This window comes from Pecten maximus, chromosome 1, assembly GCF_902652985.1.
Source record: "Pecten maximus chromosome 1, xPecMax1.1, whole genome shotgun sequence".
Lineage (NCBI taxonomy): Eukaryota > Metazoa > Mollusca > Bivalvia > Pectinida > Pectinidae > Pecten > Pecten maximus.
In genome coordinates, this window is record NC_047015.1 from 14,078,677 (window position 1) to 14,101,234 (window position 22,558).

The 22,558-nt window shown below is 36.8% G+C and overlaps 1 protein-coding gene across 2 annotated transcripts in view; it reads right to left on the bottom strand.

The window, feature by feature from the left end:
- Positions 1-8,359, bottom strand: part of LOC117325653 — a 47,850-nt gene extending 39,491 nt beyond the window's left edge. Inside the window, exon 1 of one of the 2 annotated variants that reach the window (XM_033882052.1) lies at positions 8,051-8,358. In XM_033882052.1, the coding sequence (XP_033737943.1) occupies positions 8,051-8,126 (76 nt within the window). In that variant the 5' untranslated portion in view covers positions 8,127-8,358. Of the gene's footprint in view, positions 1-8,050 lie in introns of both variants that reach the window. The other variant, XM_033882060.1, reaches the window with a different exon arrangement.
- Between the last annotated feature and the right edge of the window lie 14,199 nt (positions 8,360-22,558).

The window sequence follows — 22,558 nt, forward strand, 5'->3', positions numbered from 1 at the left end:
AATGTGGAGCTTATTTTGACAGCTAAATAATTCATCAAAGGAAGGGTTTTCATGTTAAAAGCATTGTTATGCATTTGCGAATCACAAGATGTATGGAGAGTAGAATCCAACGAAAACGGACTATGGTCGACCAGGGACATTTCACCTTTTCTGTGAAATATTCATATTGGTATATCGCATTATTGGGAAGGTGTTTCGTTTTTCGATGTATCTGAAAAAGTGATAGTCCAGTTGTTGTCCAGTGATAGTCTAGTGGTTTTCCAGTGGTTTTCCAGTGGTTTTCTAGTGTTATTTAGTGATAGTTCAGTGGTTGTGCAGTGGTTGTCCAGTGGTTGTCCAGTGATAGTCCAGTGTTGTCAAGTGGTTGTCCAGTGATAGTCCGGTGATAATCTAATGGTTGTCCAGTGGTTGTCCAGTGGTTGACCAGTGATAGTCCAGTGGTTTTCCAGTGGTTGTCCAGTGGTTTTCCAGTGTTGTTCAGTGGTAGTCAAGTGGTTGTCCAGTGGTTGTCCAGTGATGGTTCAGTGGTTGTCCAGTGATTGTCCAGTGATAGTCCAGTGGTTTTCCAGTGGTTGTCCAGTGGTTTTCCAGTGTTGTTCAGTTATATTGCAGTGTTGTCCAGTGGTTGTCCAGTGATAGTCCAGTGGTTGTCCAGTGGTTGTCCAGTGATAGTGCAGTGTTGTCCAGTGGTTGTCCAGTGATAGTCCAGTGGGTTTCCAGTGATAGTCCGGTGGTTGTCCAGTGGTTTTCCAGTGTTGTTCAGTTATATTGCAGTGTTGTCCAGTGGTTGTCCAGTGATAGTCCAGTGATAGTCCAGTGGTTGTCCAGTGATAGTCCAGTGATAGTCCAATGGTTGTCCAGTGATAGTCCAGTGACTGTCCAGTGATAGTCCAGTGGTTGTCCAGTGATAGTCCAGTGATAGTCCAATGGTTGTCCAGTGATAGTGCAGTGGCTGTCCAGTGGTTGTCCAGTGGTTGTCCAGTGATAGTCCAGTGATAGTCCAGTAATAGTCCAGTGATAGTCCAGTGGTTGTCCAGTGATAGTCCAGTGGTTTTCCAGTCGTTGTCCAGTGGTTGTTCAGTGGTTGTCCAGTGATAGTCCAGTGGTTGTCCAGTGATATTCCAGTGTTGTCCAGTGATAGTCCAGTGATAGTCCAGTGGTTGTTCAGTGGTAGTCAAGTGGATGTCCAGTGATTGTCCAGTGGTTGTCCAGTTGTTGTCCAATGATAGTCCAGTGGTTGTCCAGTGATAGTCCAGTGGTTATCCAGTGGTTGTCCAGTGATAGTCCAGTGGTTGTCAAGTGGTTGTCCAGTGATACTCAAGTGGTTGTCCAGTGATAGCCCAATGGTTGTCCAGTGATAGTCCAGTGATAGTCCAGTGATAGCCCAATGGTTGTCCAGTGATAGTCCAGTAATAGTCCAGTGGTTGTCCAGTGGTTGTCCAGTGGTTGTCCAGTGATACTCAAGTGGTTGTCCAGTGATAGTCCAGTTGTTGTCCAGTGATAGTCTAGTGGTTTTCCAGTGGTTTTCTAGTGTTATTTAGTGATAGTTCAGTGGTTGTCCAGTGGTTGTCCAGTGGTTGTCCAGTGATAGTCCAGTGATAGTCCAGTGTTGTCAAGTGGTTGTCCAGTGATAGTCCGTTGATAATCTAATGGTTGTCCAGTGGTTGTCCAGTGGTTGACCAGTGATAGTCCAGTGGTTTTCCAGTGTTGTTCAGTGGTAGTCAAGTGGTTGTCCAGTGGTTGTCCAGTGATAGTTCAGTGGTTGTCCAGTGGTTGACCAGTGGTTGTCCAGTGGTTTTCCAGTGGTTGTCCAGTGGTTTTCCAGTGTTGTTCAGTGGTAGTCAAGTGGTTGTCCAGTGGTTGTCCAGTGACTGTCCAGTGATAGTCCAGTGATTTTCCAGTGTTGTTCAGTGATAGTCCAGTGGTTGTCCAGTTATATTGCAGTGTTGTCCAGTGGTTGTCCAGTGATAGTCCAGTGGTTGTCCAGTGGTTGTCCAGTGGTTGTCCAGTGATAGTCCAGTGTTGTCCAGTGATAGTCCAGTGGTTGTTCAGTGGTTGTCCAGTGATATTCCAGTGTTGTCCAGTGATAGTCCAGTGATAGGCCAGTGGTTGTTCAGTGGTAGTCAAGTGGCTGTCCAGTGATTGTCCAGTGGTTGTCCAGTGGTTGTCCAATGATAGTCCAGTTTTTGTCCAGTGATAGTCCAGTGTTTATCCAGTGGTTGCCCAGTGATAGTCCAGTGATAGTCCAATGGTTGTCCAGTGATAGTCCAGTGGTTGTCCAGTGGTTGTCCAGTGATAGTTCAGCGGTTGTACAGTGATAGTCCAGTCGTTGTCCAGTGATAGTCCAGTGTTGTCCAGTGTTGTCCAGTGTTGTCCAGTGATAGTTCAGTGGTTGTCCAGTGGTTGTCCAGTGATATTCCTGTGTTGGCCAGTGATAGTCCAGTGATAATCCAGTGGTTGTTCAGTGATAGTCCAGTGTTGTTTAGTGGTTGTCCAGTGGTAGTCCAGTGGTTGTTCAGTGGTTGTCCAGTGATAGTCCAGTGATAGTCCAGTGGTTGTCCATTGATTGTTCAGTGGTTGTCCAGTGGTAGTCCAGTGGTTGTTCAGTGGTTGTCCAGTGATAGTCCAGTGATAGTCCAGTGGTTGTCCAGTGGTTGTCCAGTGGTTGTCCATTGATTGTTCAGTGGTTGTCCAGTGGTAGTCCAGTGGTTGTTCAGTGGTTGTCCAGTGATAGTCCAGTGGTTGTCCAGTGGTTGTCCAGTGATAGTCCAGTGTTGGCCAGTGATAGTCCAGTGATAGTCCAGTGGTTGTACAGTGATAGTCCAGTCGTTGTCCAGTGATAGTCCAGTGTTGTCCAGTGTTGTCCAGTGATAGTCAAGTGGTTGTTCAGTGGTTGCCCAGTGATATTCCAGTGTTGGCCAGTGATAGTCAAGTGATAGTCCAGTGGTTGTTCAGTGGGTGTCCAGTTGTTATCCAGTCGTTGTCCAGTGGTAGTCCAGTGGTTGTCCAGTGATAGTCCAGTGTTGTCCAGTGGTTGTCCAGTGGTTGTCCAGTGGTTGTACATTGGTGGTCCAGTGGTTGTCCAGTGATAGTCCAGTGGTTGTCAAGAGGTTGCCCAGCGGTTGTCCAGTGGTTGTCCAGTGAGAGTCCAGTGGTTTTCCAGTGGTTTTCCAGTGGTTGTCCAGTGGTTGTCCAGTGATAGTCCAGTGGTTGTCAAGAGGTTGCCCAGCGGTTGTCCAGTGGTTGTCCAGTGAGAGTCCAGTGGTTTTCCAGTGGTTTTCCAGTGGTTGTCAAGTGGTTGTCCAATAATAGTCCAGTGATTGTCCAATTGTTGTCCAGTGATAATCCAGTGGTTGTCCAGTGATAGTCCAGTGTTGTCAAGTGGTTGTCCGGTGATAGTCCTGTGGTTGTCAAGTGATAGTCCAGTGATAGTCCAGTGGTTGTCAAGTGGTTGTCCAGGATAGTTCAGTGATAGTACAATGGCTGTCCAGTGTTGTCCAGTGGTTTTCCAGTGGTTGTCAAGTGGTTGTCTAGTGTTTGTCCAGTGATACTCCAGTGGTTGTACAGTGATAGTCCAGTCGTTGTCCAGTGATAGTCCAGTGGTTGTCCAGTGATAATCCAGTGATAGTCAAGTGGTTGCCAGTGGTAGTCCAGTGATAGTCCAGTGGTTGTCCAGTGGTTGTCCATTGGTTGTTCAGTGGTTGCCAAGTGATAGTCCAGTGGTAGTCCAGTGGTTGTCCAGTGATAGTCCAATGGTTGTTCAGTGGTTGTCCAGTTATTATCAAGTGGTTGTTCAGTGATAGTCCAGTGTTGGGCACTCGTGAAAAATATCAAAATATTAGCCCCACTCGTGAAATATATTTGGTATTACTGAAGACACTGTTAGATATCTTCTATTTATTGTTAAGGATGTCCATTTTTTAGCAATTCAATTCCATATTTTGTCATACCGTTTGTGACTGTATCAGTTCAAACAAAATTGCTTACAAAAACACACAAGCTCCATTTAAATTATCTTCCATGAAGATAAAGTGCTGCAAATATTGTTGGGAAAAAAGATCAAGCTATTCAACCGAAATTGTCATATTACAATACTAGTATATGTTTGGAAACAATTATTAAGTCCGACGAAAACAATAAAGAAATAGCTAAAACAAAGTGCAAAACTCTACCTACAAAATGTATCTTCCCTATTTGTCTGTACATCGACTTGTCTATGATATGATACTCAGATGCTTACACCTGTATCGATTAGTTGCGTCCATGCTTCCCTTTTCTATTCTATACTGTCTGCTGTCTGGTTGGTATCTACATGTCCTAGACAAAGTCTCCGCGCATACGTCACGTGATGATGTTAACGGTAAACTTTACACATTTGGGTATCTAGAAAATAAGAAATAGCTCTACCTGCTGATAAGGAAAAAAAAAACGAGTGATAGATAACGGTTACTTTAAAGTAAACAATACATATGTTCCGTTTTAGGAACCTTTTTACTGAGATATGACTACTGTAAGCTTGGTTATTTTCCTAGTATCACAGATCGGTTCCATCTGAGTGTATTAGAGGTAATGAGGCTTGCATGCCGGTGTAAGTCTAAAGTCCAGAGCTACATCTATATCTATCATTATTTTCTGGGTATGGCCGGCCAAGTGCAGGAATCGAAATTGTCATTGTTATGTACATCTCATATTTATATACATATTGCCAACGATTTTCATGCGTATCTTCCAATAGCTGCTGTATTTGAAAATATACGCATTTAAACAAAAATACATAATAGCAATTTCTTTTAACGGGTAAGGCCTTTATCTTCATAATGATGTTAAACACTTTACATATGACAAAACAGTGACAAAATGTGTATAGATAATTTCATTTTCACGATACGACATACATACATGTAATTGACAATTGACAAATGACAATGACAATTGTCATTGACAATAACATGACAAAGTATATGTATTGTTTGCTAATAACAACTACAACCCATGGTGGAAAATAAACTCTGGATTCGATATGTGTGTATTTGTTCATTCGTTTGATGAAAGCGCCTACAACGACAGAAGAAATACCTAATTAAAGTATTTTTGTCTTATTTTGTGTCCCCATATCCATTAATTAAGGCCGTGGGATCAATAGCTAATGGAACACTACCAACTTGGCTTTTAATTTAGCGAAACCCAATCGATATTGTCCTAAGTCACGTTAGTGACAGCCATGTCAAAGAAATCAGTTTTAAATGATTAAACAATGGAAAGTCCTTATAAAGCTCCAATATTGATGATTTAACTTTGATATTTTCCGGTTTATAAAATATCATGTAGTTAGTCTTTTGTTCTGGTATAAACCACCCTACTTAAAAAAAAAAAAAAAAAAAACAACAACAAAAAAAAAAAAAAAAAACATGTAGTAGTTATGTTAAATTAAACATGCATATATTTATTTCTGGTATAAATAACTCAGGTTTATAAAATACATGAACAAATTTGGTAAATTTGACCTGCGTATATTTGTTTCTGGTATAAACAACTCAGGTTTATAAAATACACGAGAAAATTCTGGTAAATTTGACCTGCGTATATTTTTTCTGGTATAAACAACTCCGGTTTATAAGATACTATTTAGTATCTCTGGTTAATTAAACAATTTAACATGCGTATATTTTTTTCTGGTATAAACAACTCCGGTTAATAAGATACTATGTAGTAAATCTGGCAAATTTGACATGCGTATATTTTTTCTGGTATAAACAACTCCGGTTTATAAGATACTATTTAGTATCTCTGGTTAATTAAACAATTTAACATGCGTATATTTTTTCTGGTATAAACAACTCCGGTTTATAAGATACTATTTAGTATCTCTGGTTAATTAAACAATTTAACATGCGTATATTTTTTCTGGTATAAACAACTCCGGTTTATAAGATACTATTTAGTATCTCTGGTTAATTAAACAATTTAACATGCGTATATTTTTTTCTGGTATAAACAACTCCGGTTAATAAGATACTATGTAGTAAATCTGGCAAATTTGACATGCGTATATTTTTTCTGGTATAAACAACTCCGGTTTATAAGATACTATTTAGTATCTCTGGTTAATTAAACAATTTAACATGCGTATATTTTTTCTGGTATAAACAACTCCGGTTTATAAGATACTATTTAGTATCTCTGGTTAATTAAACAATTTAACATGCGTATATTTTTTCTGGTATAAACAACTCCGGTTTATAAGATACTATTTAGTATCTCTGGTTAATTAAGCAATTTAACATGCGTATATTTTTTCTGGTATAAACAACTCCGGTTTATAAGATACTATTTAGTATCTCTGGTTAATTAAACAATTTAACATGCGTATATTTTTTCTGGTATAAACAACTCCGGTTTATAAGATACTATTTAGTATCTCTGGTTAATTAAACAATTTAACATGCGTATATTTTTTCTGGTATAAACAACTCCGGTTTATAAGATACTATTTAGTATCTCTGGTTAATTAAACAATTTAACATGCGTATATTTTTTTCTGGTATAAACAACTCCGGTTAATAAGATACTATGTAGTAAATCTGGCAAATTTGACATGCGTATATTTTTTCTGGTATAAACAACTCCGGTTTAATAGATAGTATGTAGTTAGTCTGGTAAATTTGACATGCGTATATTTCTGGTATATACAACTCCGGTTTATAAACTACCGCGTAGTAAGTCTGGCAAATTTGACCTGCGTATATTTTTTCTGGTATAAACAACCCAGGTTTGTAAGATACTATGTAGGAAGTCTCGCAAATTTGACATGCGTATACTTTTTCTGGTATACACAACTCCGGTTAATAAGATACTATGTAGTAACTCTGGTAAATTTAACATGCGTATATTTTTTCTGGTATAAACAACTCAGGTTTAAAATATACTATGTAGTAAGTCTAGTAATTTGCCATGCGTATATCTGTTCAGGTATAAACAGTTCCGGTTTATAAAATACCGCGAAGTAAGTCTGGCAAATTTGGCATGCGTATATTTTTTCTGGTATAAACAACTCAGGTTTATAATATACTATGTAGTAAGTCAGGCAAATTTGACATGGGCATATTTTTCTGGTATAAACAACTTAAGCATATAAAATACCATGTAGTTACGTTATAATTAAACATGCGTATATTCTTTTCGCTTTGGTCTATATAATTTAATTTTACATCGTGCCAGATGTAATATTTAAATAAAACATTGTGGTTCTTTTAACATTCTTACGTTCTTCGTCCAAAATTGTCTCTGTATCATTTTGTTAACGAGGACAGGGGAGTTTCGTTGTTAACAAAGTAAAGTTAACCAAGAATAATTAATTTTTCCTTGTTTTCATGGTAAATACTCAAATGTAATTGGTCAAAAAATTCTTTTCATTCTTCTATGAAAGAAATTCCGAGAATGGCGCGAAAAATGTGACGTCACAATACGACAATTGACGTTGCGTACTGATTTGAGAAAAAGAATCCCATTTAAAACCAGTAAAATTGTACATAAAACATGTTTTAAATTAGAAAATCATTTTTTTAAATTAATTATAAGCGTTAATGTCAATTAGTTTTTAGTTTCATCGGGGTATGAAACAAATTTTGTTTGCAATCTTCTGTAAGAATCCGCTACGCGGATTCATACAGTTTGCAAACAAGTTTCATACCCCGATGAAACTAAAAAAAAAATGACATCAATGCTTAAAAATAAGTAAAGAAACAAGTAATAAATAACAAAACATATACCAAAAACATATATTGTTCAAGAGGTATTACATGCATACTTACCTGTAGTGTATGGTACATAAATAGAAAAATAATGAAATTGGAAAGACTTGGTATCCAATCAGTTAAATCAGAAACCAACTTCAAAAACGTGAAAAAGTAAATTTCTGACAAACACGATATTGTTACGATAATCATAACACATTCATGTCAAGCTAAATATATCATACAGAAAACAGGATATGTTACCCAACAGAAAACAATCCCTTTTAAGTCTTCTAAAGGAATATAACGAGACCTACCTTCTGAGTTGGACGTATGGAAAGAGATCAACAGTATGAAAATCCAGAGAAGTCTACCGTTTGGTAGAGTGACCATGTTTGGTCCGAGTTATTGTTTTTTCGGACTCCGTGCACTAGATGTCTACTTTTCTTACACCAGAATAACTTCAGAAAATGTAAGATCACATGGTCCAACCTAGGCCTGTTCTCCGAGCGTTGTTGGGTAGTGCGCAGATCCCTCTGGCTGATGAATCGATGAGCGGCCGCCTGGACTGGTGACACTTCCCCGAGACTTAGTATATTGAACACGAGTTATACATTTGCAAACACGCTCAGGGTATGTGTATAGATACCCGACGCTGAGCTGTTACAGAGACCAGTCCTAGTAGAGAAATTTAATTAGTTGGTATAAGGTTGTCAACAATTCTGTGAATTATTCAGATCTAGTCATCGATTTAACAATTTTCACCTGGATTGTTCGATGATGCGTAACATGTTAATGAATATTTCACAGAGTAGGTTTGAAAAATACGTAAAGCCGCTGAAGCAACACTTTCAGTTCTGCATGATAGAATATCAGAACAAAATCAATTCCTAAAAATGTCTACACGGGTACATTGTTAGCGGTATCAGCCATGCATCAGTATGCGACCACCTCTCCAAGTAATCAATTTATGAATAATGCTAATAAAACAGAGCTTCGATCGAATGTTGCGGTGAATGGGCTCTAATCTATAAACTTGTTTGTTTGAATATAATAAAACTTGTTTTATAGCCATCGTCCAATATAAACAAATGGTCACGGGGTATTTAAGGCTTGATGCAGTCATTTTGAAACAAAATAGTATTGATACAGTGTCCATGTGACCGTGTGGTCTTGTATCGATACAGTGTTCTGATTTTAAGTAACTCCATCCTCTGTGGATACCACCATCATAAGTAACCTTAGCTGTTGCGTGGAGTAAAGCCGAAAACAAACAAACCCTACTGGCAAAAGTGTCACGTTCAGCAATCCATACTAGTTCCGACTCCACACCTACCGACTTCCACCAGGGGCTTTCTATTTCTAAAGACTAATGCTACCTGATATAGGGCAGAATCATGCGTAAAGCTATGCGATCTCACAGCGCTACAAACATTTCTCGCGTATATCGTGCATATATCATGCGTGCACACGCACAATACACTATCTAGCATACAGCTGCATGATATGACTGCACACTTAATAGAGTTTTGTGTCATGGAAGGACGTGTAGTATTCATAGGCGTACATACGGTATACACTTATATTTAAAATGTATTGAAATATCGGGCTGATATACCTTTCAACATTTGGGCATTTTGTTTCCGACCTATTTTGAGTTTCCTCAGTGGCCTTGTACAGTAGGTATCATTAGTTGTGATCATTGGCGTCACTGACGAGTCCTAGAGGTCACTGACGAGTCCTAGAGGAACAATACAGATGTATGATGCAGCTATTAACACTTAATTTGTACTTTAAAGTGTGTCTTTAACATATATACGATAAATTGTTGCTTTAAAGTGTGTCTTTAACAGATATACGATACAGTGTAGCCTTATCTATTTACGTCCACTTCTCCTATCGTGCGCTAATCGTGTAATCTGAGATCCCAAGACTGTGCTTGTCCACATTTCAGCCTTTGTGTTTTATAGCGCTGCAGACAATAATAGTAAAAGGGGGTCCGATTTAGATTTGTATATAACCTCTACAGTTCAATCCATTGAGGTTCGCATAATCCTGATTCTGTTCTGAATTATGATTAAATTTCCGTTAAAAGATTATAATAATACAGTAATAATGAGAAAAGATTTTGGAAAGTTTCCTTGCATGTGTCTCCTGAAGAAAATGAAACAATGGCTTAGGCGCAGGGTACCATGTAATAACAACTAAATTGGCGAGATGAAACTTATAAACAATAGTTATTGTTGTAACAATAAATTTACAAACTGGCAAACTGGCAAAACAAAATGTTTTATCGCACGTTTTGAGACCGGATTCGATAATACCAATACAAATCTGCTTGAATCCATACTTTTCAAATTGACTTCCTTAATGCTAATTTTTCCATACGCTTTATTCGGTTACTGTACTACCTCAGAGGTATCAAACCAGAACAGCACGTGCTACTACGATCTGTGTTGTACATGTTGTATTGTGATATCAAGGACAGGTGGTCTGCCGAGTAAAACAGCTTAATGTTGAAGTATGTATACATGCTAAGACATAAAAGGTGTAAGTTTCATAAAAATTATAACTATGGCATATTAGATGTAAGAGTTTTAAGAAATTGTTACTATACCATATTAGGCGTAAGTGTCATATGAAATCGTTACTATATCATATTAGGTGTAAGTGTTATAAGAAATTGTAACTTAAGAAATAATTAACGATGATTCGTGTATTATTGCAGGATATACAACGAGGACGAGGATATTTTGCAATTGAATTAATAACTCAGGCCTGCGGCCTTCGTTATTAATTGAAATTGCAAAATATCCGAGTCCGAGTTGTATATCCTGCAACAATACACGAGTCAAAGTTGATTATTTCTATTCTACCATGTACTGTTTAGTTCTTAGATCGACCTCTTTCTAATAGAAAAACAGCAAAGAAATCCCGAGAAAACCTTGTAATTTATTTCTTGAGTATTGCATTATTTGTTGATGAAATATACAGGCAATACAGTACTACGATCAAAGAGCATCTTTCATATGGCATTGATTTTGAAAATAAAAAAAAGGGGGGGGGGGGGGGGGGGGGGGGGGGGGGCCTCCGTAGGATTCGAACTCGCGTCGTGATAAAAAATAAATGAAATAATAACCCATTAGCCCACTCGGCTATAGTAACCTTTATTAAAACGGGTGAATATTAGATATATAAAATTGTTACAGCCGTGACTCCCGACCTTGTATTATTGGCACGAGCGTGTATTATTGGAAAATAATACATGGTTTTAAACCAATCAAAACTGGCGTTGCATAGCAAACATGGTAGAATATGACATATCAGGCGTAAGTGTCTTAAGAAATTGTTACGAAGACAAATTGGGCGTAAGTGTCATATGAAATTGTTACTATATCATATTAGGTGTATGTGTTATAAGAAATTGTTACTATGACATATTAGGCGTAAGTGTTATAAGAAATTGTTACTATGACATGTCAATCAGCATATGGATCAGGGGAAGTGACATAGAAATGGTATACAGACAATGGGTGTCATCCTCGCAACAGGGTTTATACATGTCTTGGTAACACGATGTCGCCTTAATTTGATCTGATAGGTCCTGTCGGTTATTGTGGATACCCTTTAGAAAATGCACACCGTATCGCAGATACATCGATTCTGAATTGCTAAACTATTAGCAACTAAACGTCGTTGATGAATTTGAGCGCAATCTACGTGTTCTTACAACTCAAAACCGAGGTAACCTCTCATAGCATGTTTCAAAACTCATATAACAATGAGATAAAATGAATACAAACACACAGGACGATATACCACATGCCAATAATTAATTAATCATGGAAATGAAAATAATTTCCGATGAAAGCAGCCTCTGACAACAGGACCAGCGCTGTTATACCAAGGTATTGACGAATGCAAGCAAGATATTTACACTTGGCTTTAAAAATTGGGTACGATCGCCAAGTGATAAAAGTATGTAAATCATTCCGACAGCGCATGTCATCCCACCTTTAACAATACGATATGAAAGAAGTATATATAATGCCGACAATGGCAAATGTATACTACGATTAACCTGTAATTGTACGTGAACCACGTCCGTTATCAGACTTGTTAAAGTGTAGACTACGATCAACCTGTAAATGTACGTGAACCACGTCCGTTATCAGACTTGTTAAAGTGTAGACTACGATCAACCTGTAAATGTACGTGAAATACGTCTGTAATCGGGATTTGATGGTAGTTTTTTTAAATCAAGGACAAAACTTGCTGAGCAAGCACAACAATGAGTTTTTGCTATTTACAAGAAACTTAGGATTATATCAATTTTCTGTAGATCTCCAATAGAAAATATTCGATTATCTTGTCATTGCAGTTTTATTGTACTCATCTGAAATATGGCGATTTGGAAATATAAATACATGTATTATAGAAAAAATTATTTGTAATTTTGTAAAAAAAAAAAAAAAATACTTAAATGAAGAACATGTGCAACTAATTTGATGGTTTATGGCGAGCTAGAAAGATACCCTCTTGACATTGTTATGAAATGTAGAATGATCACGTTTTAAGCTTGATAACCTCAAACTAACTGTCAAGTTATATTGATAGATTAATATATACTTTACAATATACTGGATCCGTATTGTGTAAATGGCTGTCATAGTTAAAGGTATTTATCTCAATCTGGTTTAACTATGTCTGGATCTATCAATCAATATGATCTTTATCAAAAGATGAAATAAAGAGTCTAGTGAAAGGAGATTGAAGGATCAATTTATACAGAAATGGTTTCATTATATTGATAATTCTTGAAGAGGACAAACATATTCTATATTTAAGACACAATTTGGTATAGAAAAGTATGTCACAGCTAAATGAAATAGACAGAACAAATTATATGTAAATGTCGATCCTCTTATATTAAACTACCAATAAAATCAGGACGATGGCTTGGTATACCACGTCACGAGAGAATTTATAATTTGTGTAAATCAGATAGTGTTGATAAATGGCTTAACATATTAAAATGTGGACATGAATCTGAAGTATGTTTGAGGAACAAATATATTCCAAAATACTACTTTACGTATCCGAGTTAAGACAAAATGCAAGGGATGTACAAGAATATATAGATTTATAAGGAAACTAAGTAAATTGTACGTATGGAGATTCATTCATCAAATGCGGTTTGATGCCCACAAAGTACTTTTCACAGTAGAAACCACATAGATATACGAGGGCTGATTGATACGTTGTGAGCCTCATATTGAAGGATTTGAATTTTGCCGGACATATTTTTCAATATAATCCCCTTCAGTATCTATACACTTTTGCCAGCGGTGTTTAAGGGCCTCAATGCCACTTTAATAGAAGTCCTTTTCTATGCTGTGCAGAAAGTCATCCACTGCATGTTGGTGCCTGAAATAGCTGTTTTCAGTTTTGGAAATACATGATTTTGTTGATGAAAGTCTTAAGTTTAATGTTCTATTGTAACTGCCACCAGGAGCATAGTATGTGCCATTGATTGTTTGTCCCTTTTGGAGATAATCTATCAGCAGAATACCATCTGTTTCCAAGAAAACCCAGGTCATAAACTTCCCAGCTGGTGGAACAGTCTATATTTTCTTTGGCAGGGAGAGCCAGGGTGCTTCCATTGTTTCGATTGTTGTTTGGCCTCTGGGGTAAAATGATACACCCATGTTCCATCCATAGTGACAAATCTCTGCAGAAAGTTGGCAGGATCTTCCTCAAAAAGGTTAAGATTAGCAAGCGATAATGTGCTTCTGATCAACTGTCAGAAGTCTTGTTACTCATCGGGCAGTAAGCTTTCTCATTGCAAGATCCTCGGTCAGAATGGAGTGTACACTTTCCTATGAAATGCCAACTCTAATGGCTATTATCTTTCTGTGACTCGTCTATCAGTCATAACAATATGATGAACTTTATTAATCATTTCCTGGGCCTCAAGGCTCTGTCGGCCGCTCTTAAATTCCGCCACTCACATTTTTCACTTTAGCATATGAAGTGGCATTTTCCTCTAGTGTTGCTACCATATCATTATGGATATCCTTATAGGTGTTAAACCGTTCTTTCACCGATTTTGTCCATTTTTCAAAAGCGCTTGTCTTGTTTACTTTAGAATGCTACCTCGTCGATATAAACTAACCAAATGAGACCAATCCTTGGGTACATTGGTTTGTTTTGCTTAACGTCCTATTAACAGACAGGATACGCAGTAGGACTTAAAAAGAACACCCTTGAGTACCTCCTTTATTACGAGGCTCGCAACATATCATTCATTCCTTGTAGTAGAACCTTTAACTACTTCTGCTGCTTCTGATACAGTTCAAAATGAAAATAGTTTTCGTTGGATTTGCAATATTTTGACATTTCAATGCAATATAGCATATATAGCATATGCGATATAGTAATGTTACAGTCAGTCCTACAGCTGTATAGGTCTCTCATTAGAGTAAGTAATGTTACAGTCAGTCCTACAGCTGTAATAGGTCTCTCATTAGAGTAAGTAATGTTACAGTCAGTCCTACAGCTGTAATAGGTCTCTCATTAGAGTAAGTGATGTTACAGTCAGTCCTACAGCTGTAATAGGTCTCTCATTAGAGTAAGTAATGTTACAGTCAGTCCTACAGCTGTAATAGGTCTCTCATTAGAGTAAGTAATGTTACAGTCAGTCCTACAGCTGTAATATGTCTCTCATTAGAGTAAGTAATGTTACAGTCAGTCCTACAGCTGTAATAGGTCTCTCATTAGAGTAAGTAATGTTACAGTCAGTCCTACAGCTGTAATAGGTCTCTCATTAGAGTAAGTGATGTTACAGTCAGTCCTACAGCTGTAATAGGTCTCTCATTAGAGTAAGTAATGTTACAGTCAGTCCTACAGCTGTAATATGTCTCTCATTAGAGTAAGTAATGTTACAGTCAGTCCTACAGCTGTATTGGTCTCTCATTAGAGTAAGTAATGTTACAGTCAGTCCTACAGCTGTAATAGGTCTCTCATCAGAGTAAGTAATATTACAGTCAGTCCTACAGCTGTATAGGTCTCTCATTAGAGTAAGTAATGTTACAGTCAGTCCTACAGCTGTAATATGTCTCTCATTAGAGTAAGTAATGTTACAGTCAGTCCTACAGCTGTATAGGTCTCTCATTAGAGTAAGTAATGTTACAGTCAGTCCTACAGCTGTAATATGTCTCTCATTAGAGTAAGTAATGTTACAGTCAGTCCTACAGCTGTAATAGGTCTCTCATTAGAGTAAGTAATGTTACAGTCAGTCCTACAGCTGTAATAGGTCTCTCATTAGAGTAAGTAATGTTACAGTCAGTCCTACAGCTGTAATAGGTCTCTCATTAGAGTAAGTAATGTTACAGTCAGTCCTACAGCTGTAATAGGTCTCTCATTAGAGTTAGTAATGTTACAGTCAGTCATACAGCTGTAATAGGTCTCTCATTAGAGTAAGTAATGTTACAGTCAGTCCTACAGCTGTAATAGGTCTCTCATTAGAGTAAGTAATGTTACAGTCAGTCCTACAGCTGTAATAGGTCTCTCATTAGAGTAAGTAATGTTACAGTCAGTCCTACAGCTGTAATAGGTCTCTCATTAGAGTAAGTGATGTTACAGTCAGTCCTACAGCTGTAATAGGTCTCTCATTAGAGTAAGTAATGTTACAGTCAGTCCTACAGCTGTATAGGTCTCTCATTAGAGTAAGTGATGTTACAGTCAGTCCTACAGCTGTAATAGGTCTCTCATTAGAGTAAGTAATGTTACAGTTAGTCCTACAGCTGTAATAGGTCTCTCATTAGAGTAAGTAATGTTACAGTCAGTCCTACAGCTGTAATAGGTCTCTCATTAGAGTAAGTAATGTTACAGTCAGTCCTACAGCTGTAATAGGTCTCTCATTAGAGTAAGTGATGTTACCGATAGTGCCAACCACACATGTAGATTAAACACCCAGGGAGTCGTGGGCCTAGCTCACGGCTTAGTACGGTACTATGTAATGACCATTCGACCTGTCGTGTATAACATCTATCACCAATACCGATTGTTCAATGCGGTGGTAAAATATATCGTAGAAACCCATTTTGTTCAATTTAAAAATAAATCCATATATCGGTGTATCGGTCAAATGTCCGTGTGTTAATTGCACGAGACAACATTAAATGGCATGTATTTTTACCACCAACCCCAATAATCCATATATCGGTGTATCGGTCAAATGTCCGTGTGTTAATTGCACGAGACAACATTAAATGGCATGTATTGTTAACACCAACCCCAATAATACATATAAGCGTTTTTGACGAGCTGGTTATCCATTTCTCATTTAAAAAATACGATATGGACTTCCTCAATGTTTATGGCTTACCAATATCTAAGATGAAAGTTCTATATAAACATCCAAACGTAAAAAGGAGTTGTTTCTTATTTATACTTTCGTTTCCCCTTTTATTCATTTTATAGTTTCTCGTTATATCTACCGCTATACATATTAATACACACAACTGTCCAAAATTACGATGGTCACCATGATATCTATAAAAAGACATCCAAATAAATGATTGATGGGCACCAACTCCATCCGTTCTGTACTACTAGCAGCTTTGTTTACTTTGACCTTGAGAGCTAGTAGATCAAATTATTTATGTTTTTTTCCTGTATATGTTTGATATATAGGCCTACACGAGGGAGAACATTTAAATGTCTGGCTATTTTTGAAAAGGAATCTTCATCTTCATTACATCTGCCACGAGATATCATATGACAGAACTCACTAAGATGAGAAATAGTTAACATAAAAATAAAACAAAACAGAACAATGCAAGCTACACACACAAAAAAATAACAACAACAAAACATAAAACAAAAAAACAAAAAAACATATATATCATGCTTTTAAATGTTTTATGTAGTATTGTTTGTTAATATCAACAAGTTAAATATTTTAAAATGTGTACAATGTACGGAACATGTCCCGGACTTACCAATCGATAACGCGAGTGGCAGCAAACAAGACTATATAATTCGTTATTGGTGATTCGATCTGACAATCACATTTATTTACGTCCCAGTCATAATCAATCTTAAAACATTTGTTGACTTAGGAATATGAACGCTCCATCAAACTTTAGTACCACTGATCAATCGTCAACCACTGGAAATGGACTGGAAACGGACTGGAAACGGCCTAAAAACTGTGTGGATTCCGAATACTAGTGGGACGGGGGTGTTTTGATATAAATTATTTAATTTCCCTAAAACATATTATAAATTAACAAATGAGCTTGTCAAATGAAAAAAAGAAAAGAAAAAAGAAAAAAACGACGCACACACGCACACATACACACACAGTTGTGGGCTCGACTCCCGGCATTAGGCACCAAATGAGTCGATCTTGTAGTGCCCAAGAAAATATACATCACGTGGAGGGTGGTAGAGTATTTTGTGTGTAATTTCGGGACACAACATCATACACAAACTATCAATAAATCATAAAGGTTTTACTGCTAAAATAGGTATGGGAACGTTACTCGTCGACCAAGAAAACGACCATTAATGTTATACACACACAATATGGTAGACACTCAAGATTATATCTGTTATTTATATAATGGCGATTACTGAATACACCCGCTTACATGGATCATTGACTTGGGCTGACTTATCGTAATGTATTATCTACCCTCTTCAATTTCACGTTATAACGTACAAAATAATGATGACACTTTTGGAAGTTTTACTGTAACCACAAAGTGGGAAAATAACGAAATAATATGTAAAATAGACTGTTATGATAGAAAGACAGGAAAATAAGACGTTGTGTTCTGGGAGAACAAGTGTCTTCTGCTATAACGACAATGCTTGATATGTAATGTCACACTCCCAAAGGGAGAACAAGGACAGTGACAACGATATCACTAGATACATAATACGTATCGAGCTTTAAAATATTCCCCGAGAGTCATACAAGTCTTCATGTATTAGCATCTCTCAAAACAGTGAGTTCTTAGCTTTCAATTATCAATTATCAGCTGTTGACATCGCGAGAGTAACTTAATTTGTAGCAAGGATATTACCACCAATAATTTTTAATGGAATATAATTTAACAATACCGGAAATCCTTTTAACAGCTAGAAATGAGTGTTGTCCCTTGGCAGTAGCACTCACGCTGTTCTTGTCATTGAGGCCAAGTTCTGCGAAAATAATTACTTAGAATGGTCTGTGTTTCAATTACAATGCATCTCGTTTGGCGTCTTGTAATGTGCGGATATGTCAACAGATCAAATGTTTTAACATAATAAAGGACATGATTCTTCTTCAAATCTCAATATCTAGTAGGTTAATTGCTATATAAACACTATATATGTTTCAATCTAACTAGATTAAAGGCACCTCACGCCTCCACACACAATCTGTTCTGATTATTCTTTAAATGTCACTACTTTCAACGTCCTCGTAGTTTGTATCGCCAATCATTACCCTTTAACATCGTAACCAAAGCACAATATTGACCACGTCCTAGGTCTAATGGTGTGATATATTCATACAAACTTATTTTATCGTATACAATAAAACATGAAACATTAGCTCAGAAGAGCCTTTGTTACGGGAAAAAAAGCGTTACTTTGAGTATTCCAGGACGTCTGTATTATTTTGGTATTCCAGGAAATCCTGTAATATTTGGGTATTAGAAAATACCACGGGTTTAAAATCACGTATATCTAGATAGGTAAGAAATACCACGGGTTTTAAATCACATGTATCTGGATAGGTAAGAAATTCCACGGGTTTTTAATCACACATATCTGAATAGGTAAGAAATTCCACGGGTTTTAAATCACGTATATCTGGATAGGTAAAATACCACGGGTTTTAAATCACACATATCTGGATAGGTAATAAATACCACGGGTTTTAAATCACGTATATCTAGATAGGTAAAATACCACGGGTTTAAAATCACGTATATCTGGATAGGTAAAATACCACGGGTTTTAAATCACACATATCTGGATAGGTAATAAATACCACGGGTTTTAAATCACATGTATCTGGATAGGTAGAATACCACGGGTTTAAAATCACACATATCTGGATAGGTAAAATACCATGGCTTTTAAATCACACATATCTGGATAGGTAAGAAATACCACGGGTTTTAAATCACATGTATCTGGATAGGTAAAATACCACGGGTTTTAAATCACGTATATCTGGATAGGTAAGAAATTCCACGGGTTTTAAATCACATGTATCTGGATAGGTAAAATACCATGGGTTTTAAAGCACACGTATCTGGATAGGTAATATCAGTCTAATAATAAACATCTTACACGTGTTGTTGCACGTACAGTCAGCATGTGTACGGGTGATTGTTCATAAATTCTTCAATAATTAATTTTCTGCTAATTTACGCGGTTGGTAATAACATTCTGTTTTGTTGCGATGGTTAATTATAGGCAGACTTGTAATTGTATTTACATTAGTATATCCCAACGGCATTCAGGTCGGAAATAGAACGGAATGGATTGGTGTCGACACACGTGTCGATCGATGTTAGACAGAGAAAATAGGAACTAGACAGATGTACGTATATTTCTGGTAAAAAATCCCCTGAATTTACAGGGGAACATTTTGTCAATATGTGTTGATGTATTGGTATATTTGGTAGTGGTATGCTTATATCTTTGTATTATTTTTTTGGTCCTTGTGTTCTGACGTTGGGTATATTTTTGTATTATTTGTTTGGTCCTTGTGTTCTGACGTTGGGTATATTTTTGTATTATTTTTTTGGTCAGTGTGTTCTGATGTTGGGTATATTTTTGTATTATTTTTTTGGTCCTTGTGTTCTGACGTTGGGTATATTTTGTCCTAGTGCGCGGATGCATTGGTATATTTTAATCTTGTGTGCTAACGATAAGTATTTTTTTTGTCCTGCTTTCCTGACGTTAAGGTTTATTTTGTAATTGTTTTCTGCCTTTGTCGATGACGTTTTACGTTGTGGTAAATTTTGACCTTGGAAGGCGAATTTGGTGTACCAACGCGGTAGTAATTGTATTGACCCATTGGCATGGTTATTTGCGCTGTGATCATTTTGATGAGGTTATATTTTACTTTGATTTTTGATGGTGTGGTATATTTTATCATTGTGTTGATGCTGTGGTATATTTTATCATTGTGTTGATGCCGTGGTATATTTTATCATTGTGTTGATGCTGTAGTATATTTTATCATTGCGTTGATGCTGTGGTAAATTTAAACATTGTTTTGATGCTTTAGTATATTATGACTAGTTTATTTATACAGTGGTATATTTTGTTATTGTTTTGATGCTGTGGTATAATTTATCATTGTTTTGATTCTGTGGTATAATTTATCATTGTTTTGATGCTGTGGTATATTTTATCATTGCGTTGATGCTGTGGTATATTTTATCAAAGTGTTGATGCTGTAGTATATTTTATCATTGCGTTGATGCTGTGGTAAATTTAAACATTGTTTTGATGCTTTAGTATATTATGACTAGTTTATTTATACAGTGGTATATTTTGTTATTGTTTTGATGCTGTGGTATAATTTATCATTGTTTTGATTCTGTGGTATAATTTATCATTGTTTTGATGCTGTGGTATATTTTATCATTGTGTTGATGATGTGGTATATTTATCATTGTGTTGATGATGTGGTATATTTTGATGAGTGTATTGATGTTGTGGTATATTTTGACCAAGTTGTTGATGCTGTTGTCTATTTTGACCAAGTTGTTGATGATGTGGTATATTTTGATGAGTGTATTGATGTTGTGGTATATTTTGACCAATGCGTTGATACTGTGGTATATTTTGACCAAGTTGTTGATGCTGTTGTCTATTTTGACCAAGTTGTTGATAATGTGTCATATTTTGATGAGTGTATTGATGCCGTGTTTTATTTTGACCAATGTGTTGATACTGTGGTATGTTTTGACCAGTGTGTTGATACTGTAGTAACGTTCTATGTATTGACGCAGTGCTCTTTTTTTATGTGCATGTTGACGATGTTGCTATTGTGCCCTGATGATGGTGGTGTGGTATTGACCGTGCTATACATACAGTAAATGTTGTGTCTATATGTTCGACAATTTGTGTTTTTGTGTTGACATTAATATATTTTGTACTTGCATGTTTGTGTAAGTACATTAATTTATTGCTGTTTTGTACATCAATGATGAAAATGTGATATATTTTCTTTTCTTACAATGTCGATACCCAGCACGTTGATTCGCACGTGCAATCACCATCAACACACACATTTATTATTTAGATAATCCGTTGTTTGCTTATCGATAGTGGTGGGGAGCTCTCCTGTTTTCCAACAAAAGTCTTTTCTGTAAAGATAGATTTGCATACATTCGTTTATACCCGACGGCATTCAGGAATGTAATGAATATTATGTACAATTAAAACAACATTGACACGGTTTTCTCATATTACGGATGAAACTTCCGCGTGTTTATGAAAGAGGAAAACCAGTATCAAACCTGTAACCATCATGCTTTACTATTCATGTTAATATATCTACATAATGTATTCAAATGTGGACAGGCTAAGATATACTAAATCCTTGTGTGTTGACACAGTAGTATACTGCATCCTTGTGTGTTGACAAAGTAGTCAACTGCATCATTGTGCCTTGAAACTGTAGTATACTGCATCCTTGTGTGTTGACACAGCAGTATACTGTATCCTTGTATGTTGACACAGTAGTATACTGTATCCTTGTGTGTTGACACAGTAGTATACTGCATCCTTGTGTGTTGTCACAGTAGTATACTGCATCCTTGTGTGTTGACAGAGTAGTATACTGAATCATTGTGTGTTGACACAGTAGTATACTGCATCCTTGTATGTTGACACAGTAGTATACTGCATCCTTGTGTGTTGTTACAGTAGTATACTGCATCCTTGTTTGTTGACACAGTAGTATACTGCATCCTTGTGTGTTGACACAGTAGTATACTGCATCCTTGTGTGTTGACACAGTAGTATACTGAATCATTGTTTGTTGACACAGTAGTATACTGCATCCTTGTGTGTTGACACAGTAGTATACTGCATCCTTGTGTGTTGACACAGTAGTATACTGAATCATTGTTTGTTGACACAGTAGTATACTGCATCCTTGTGTGTTGACACAGTAGTATACTGCATCCTTGTGTGTTGAAACAGTGGTATACTGCATCCTTGTGTGTTGACACATCATCCTTGTGTGTTGACGCAGTAGTATACTGCATCCTTGTGTGTTGACACAGTAGTATACTGAATCATTGTGTGTTGACACAGTAGTATACTGCATCCTTGTGTGTTGACACAGTAGTATACTGCATCCTTGTGTGTTGTTACAGTAGTATACTGCATCCTTGTTTGTTGACACAGTAGTATACTGCATCCTTGTGTGTTGACACAGTAGTATACTGCATCCTTGTGTGTTGACACAGTAGTATACTGCATCCTTGTGTGTTGACACAGTAGTATACTGCATCCTTGTGTGTTGACGCAGTAGTATACTGTATCCTTGTGTGTTGACACAGTAGTATACTGCATCCTTGTGTGTTGCTACAGTAGTATACTGCATCCTTGTGTGTTGACACAGTAGTATACTGCATCCTTGTGTGTTGACACAGTAGTATACTGCATCCTTGTGTGTTGACACAGTTGTATACTGTATCCTTGTGTGTGACACTGTGTAATACTGCATCCCTCCTTGTGTGTTGTTAATTGGATACTGCATCATTTTGTGTTGACACTATGGTATTCTTTGTTTG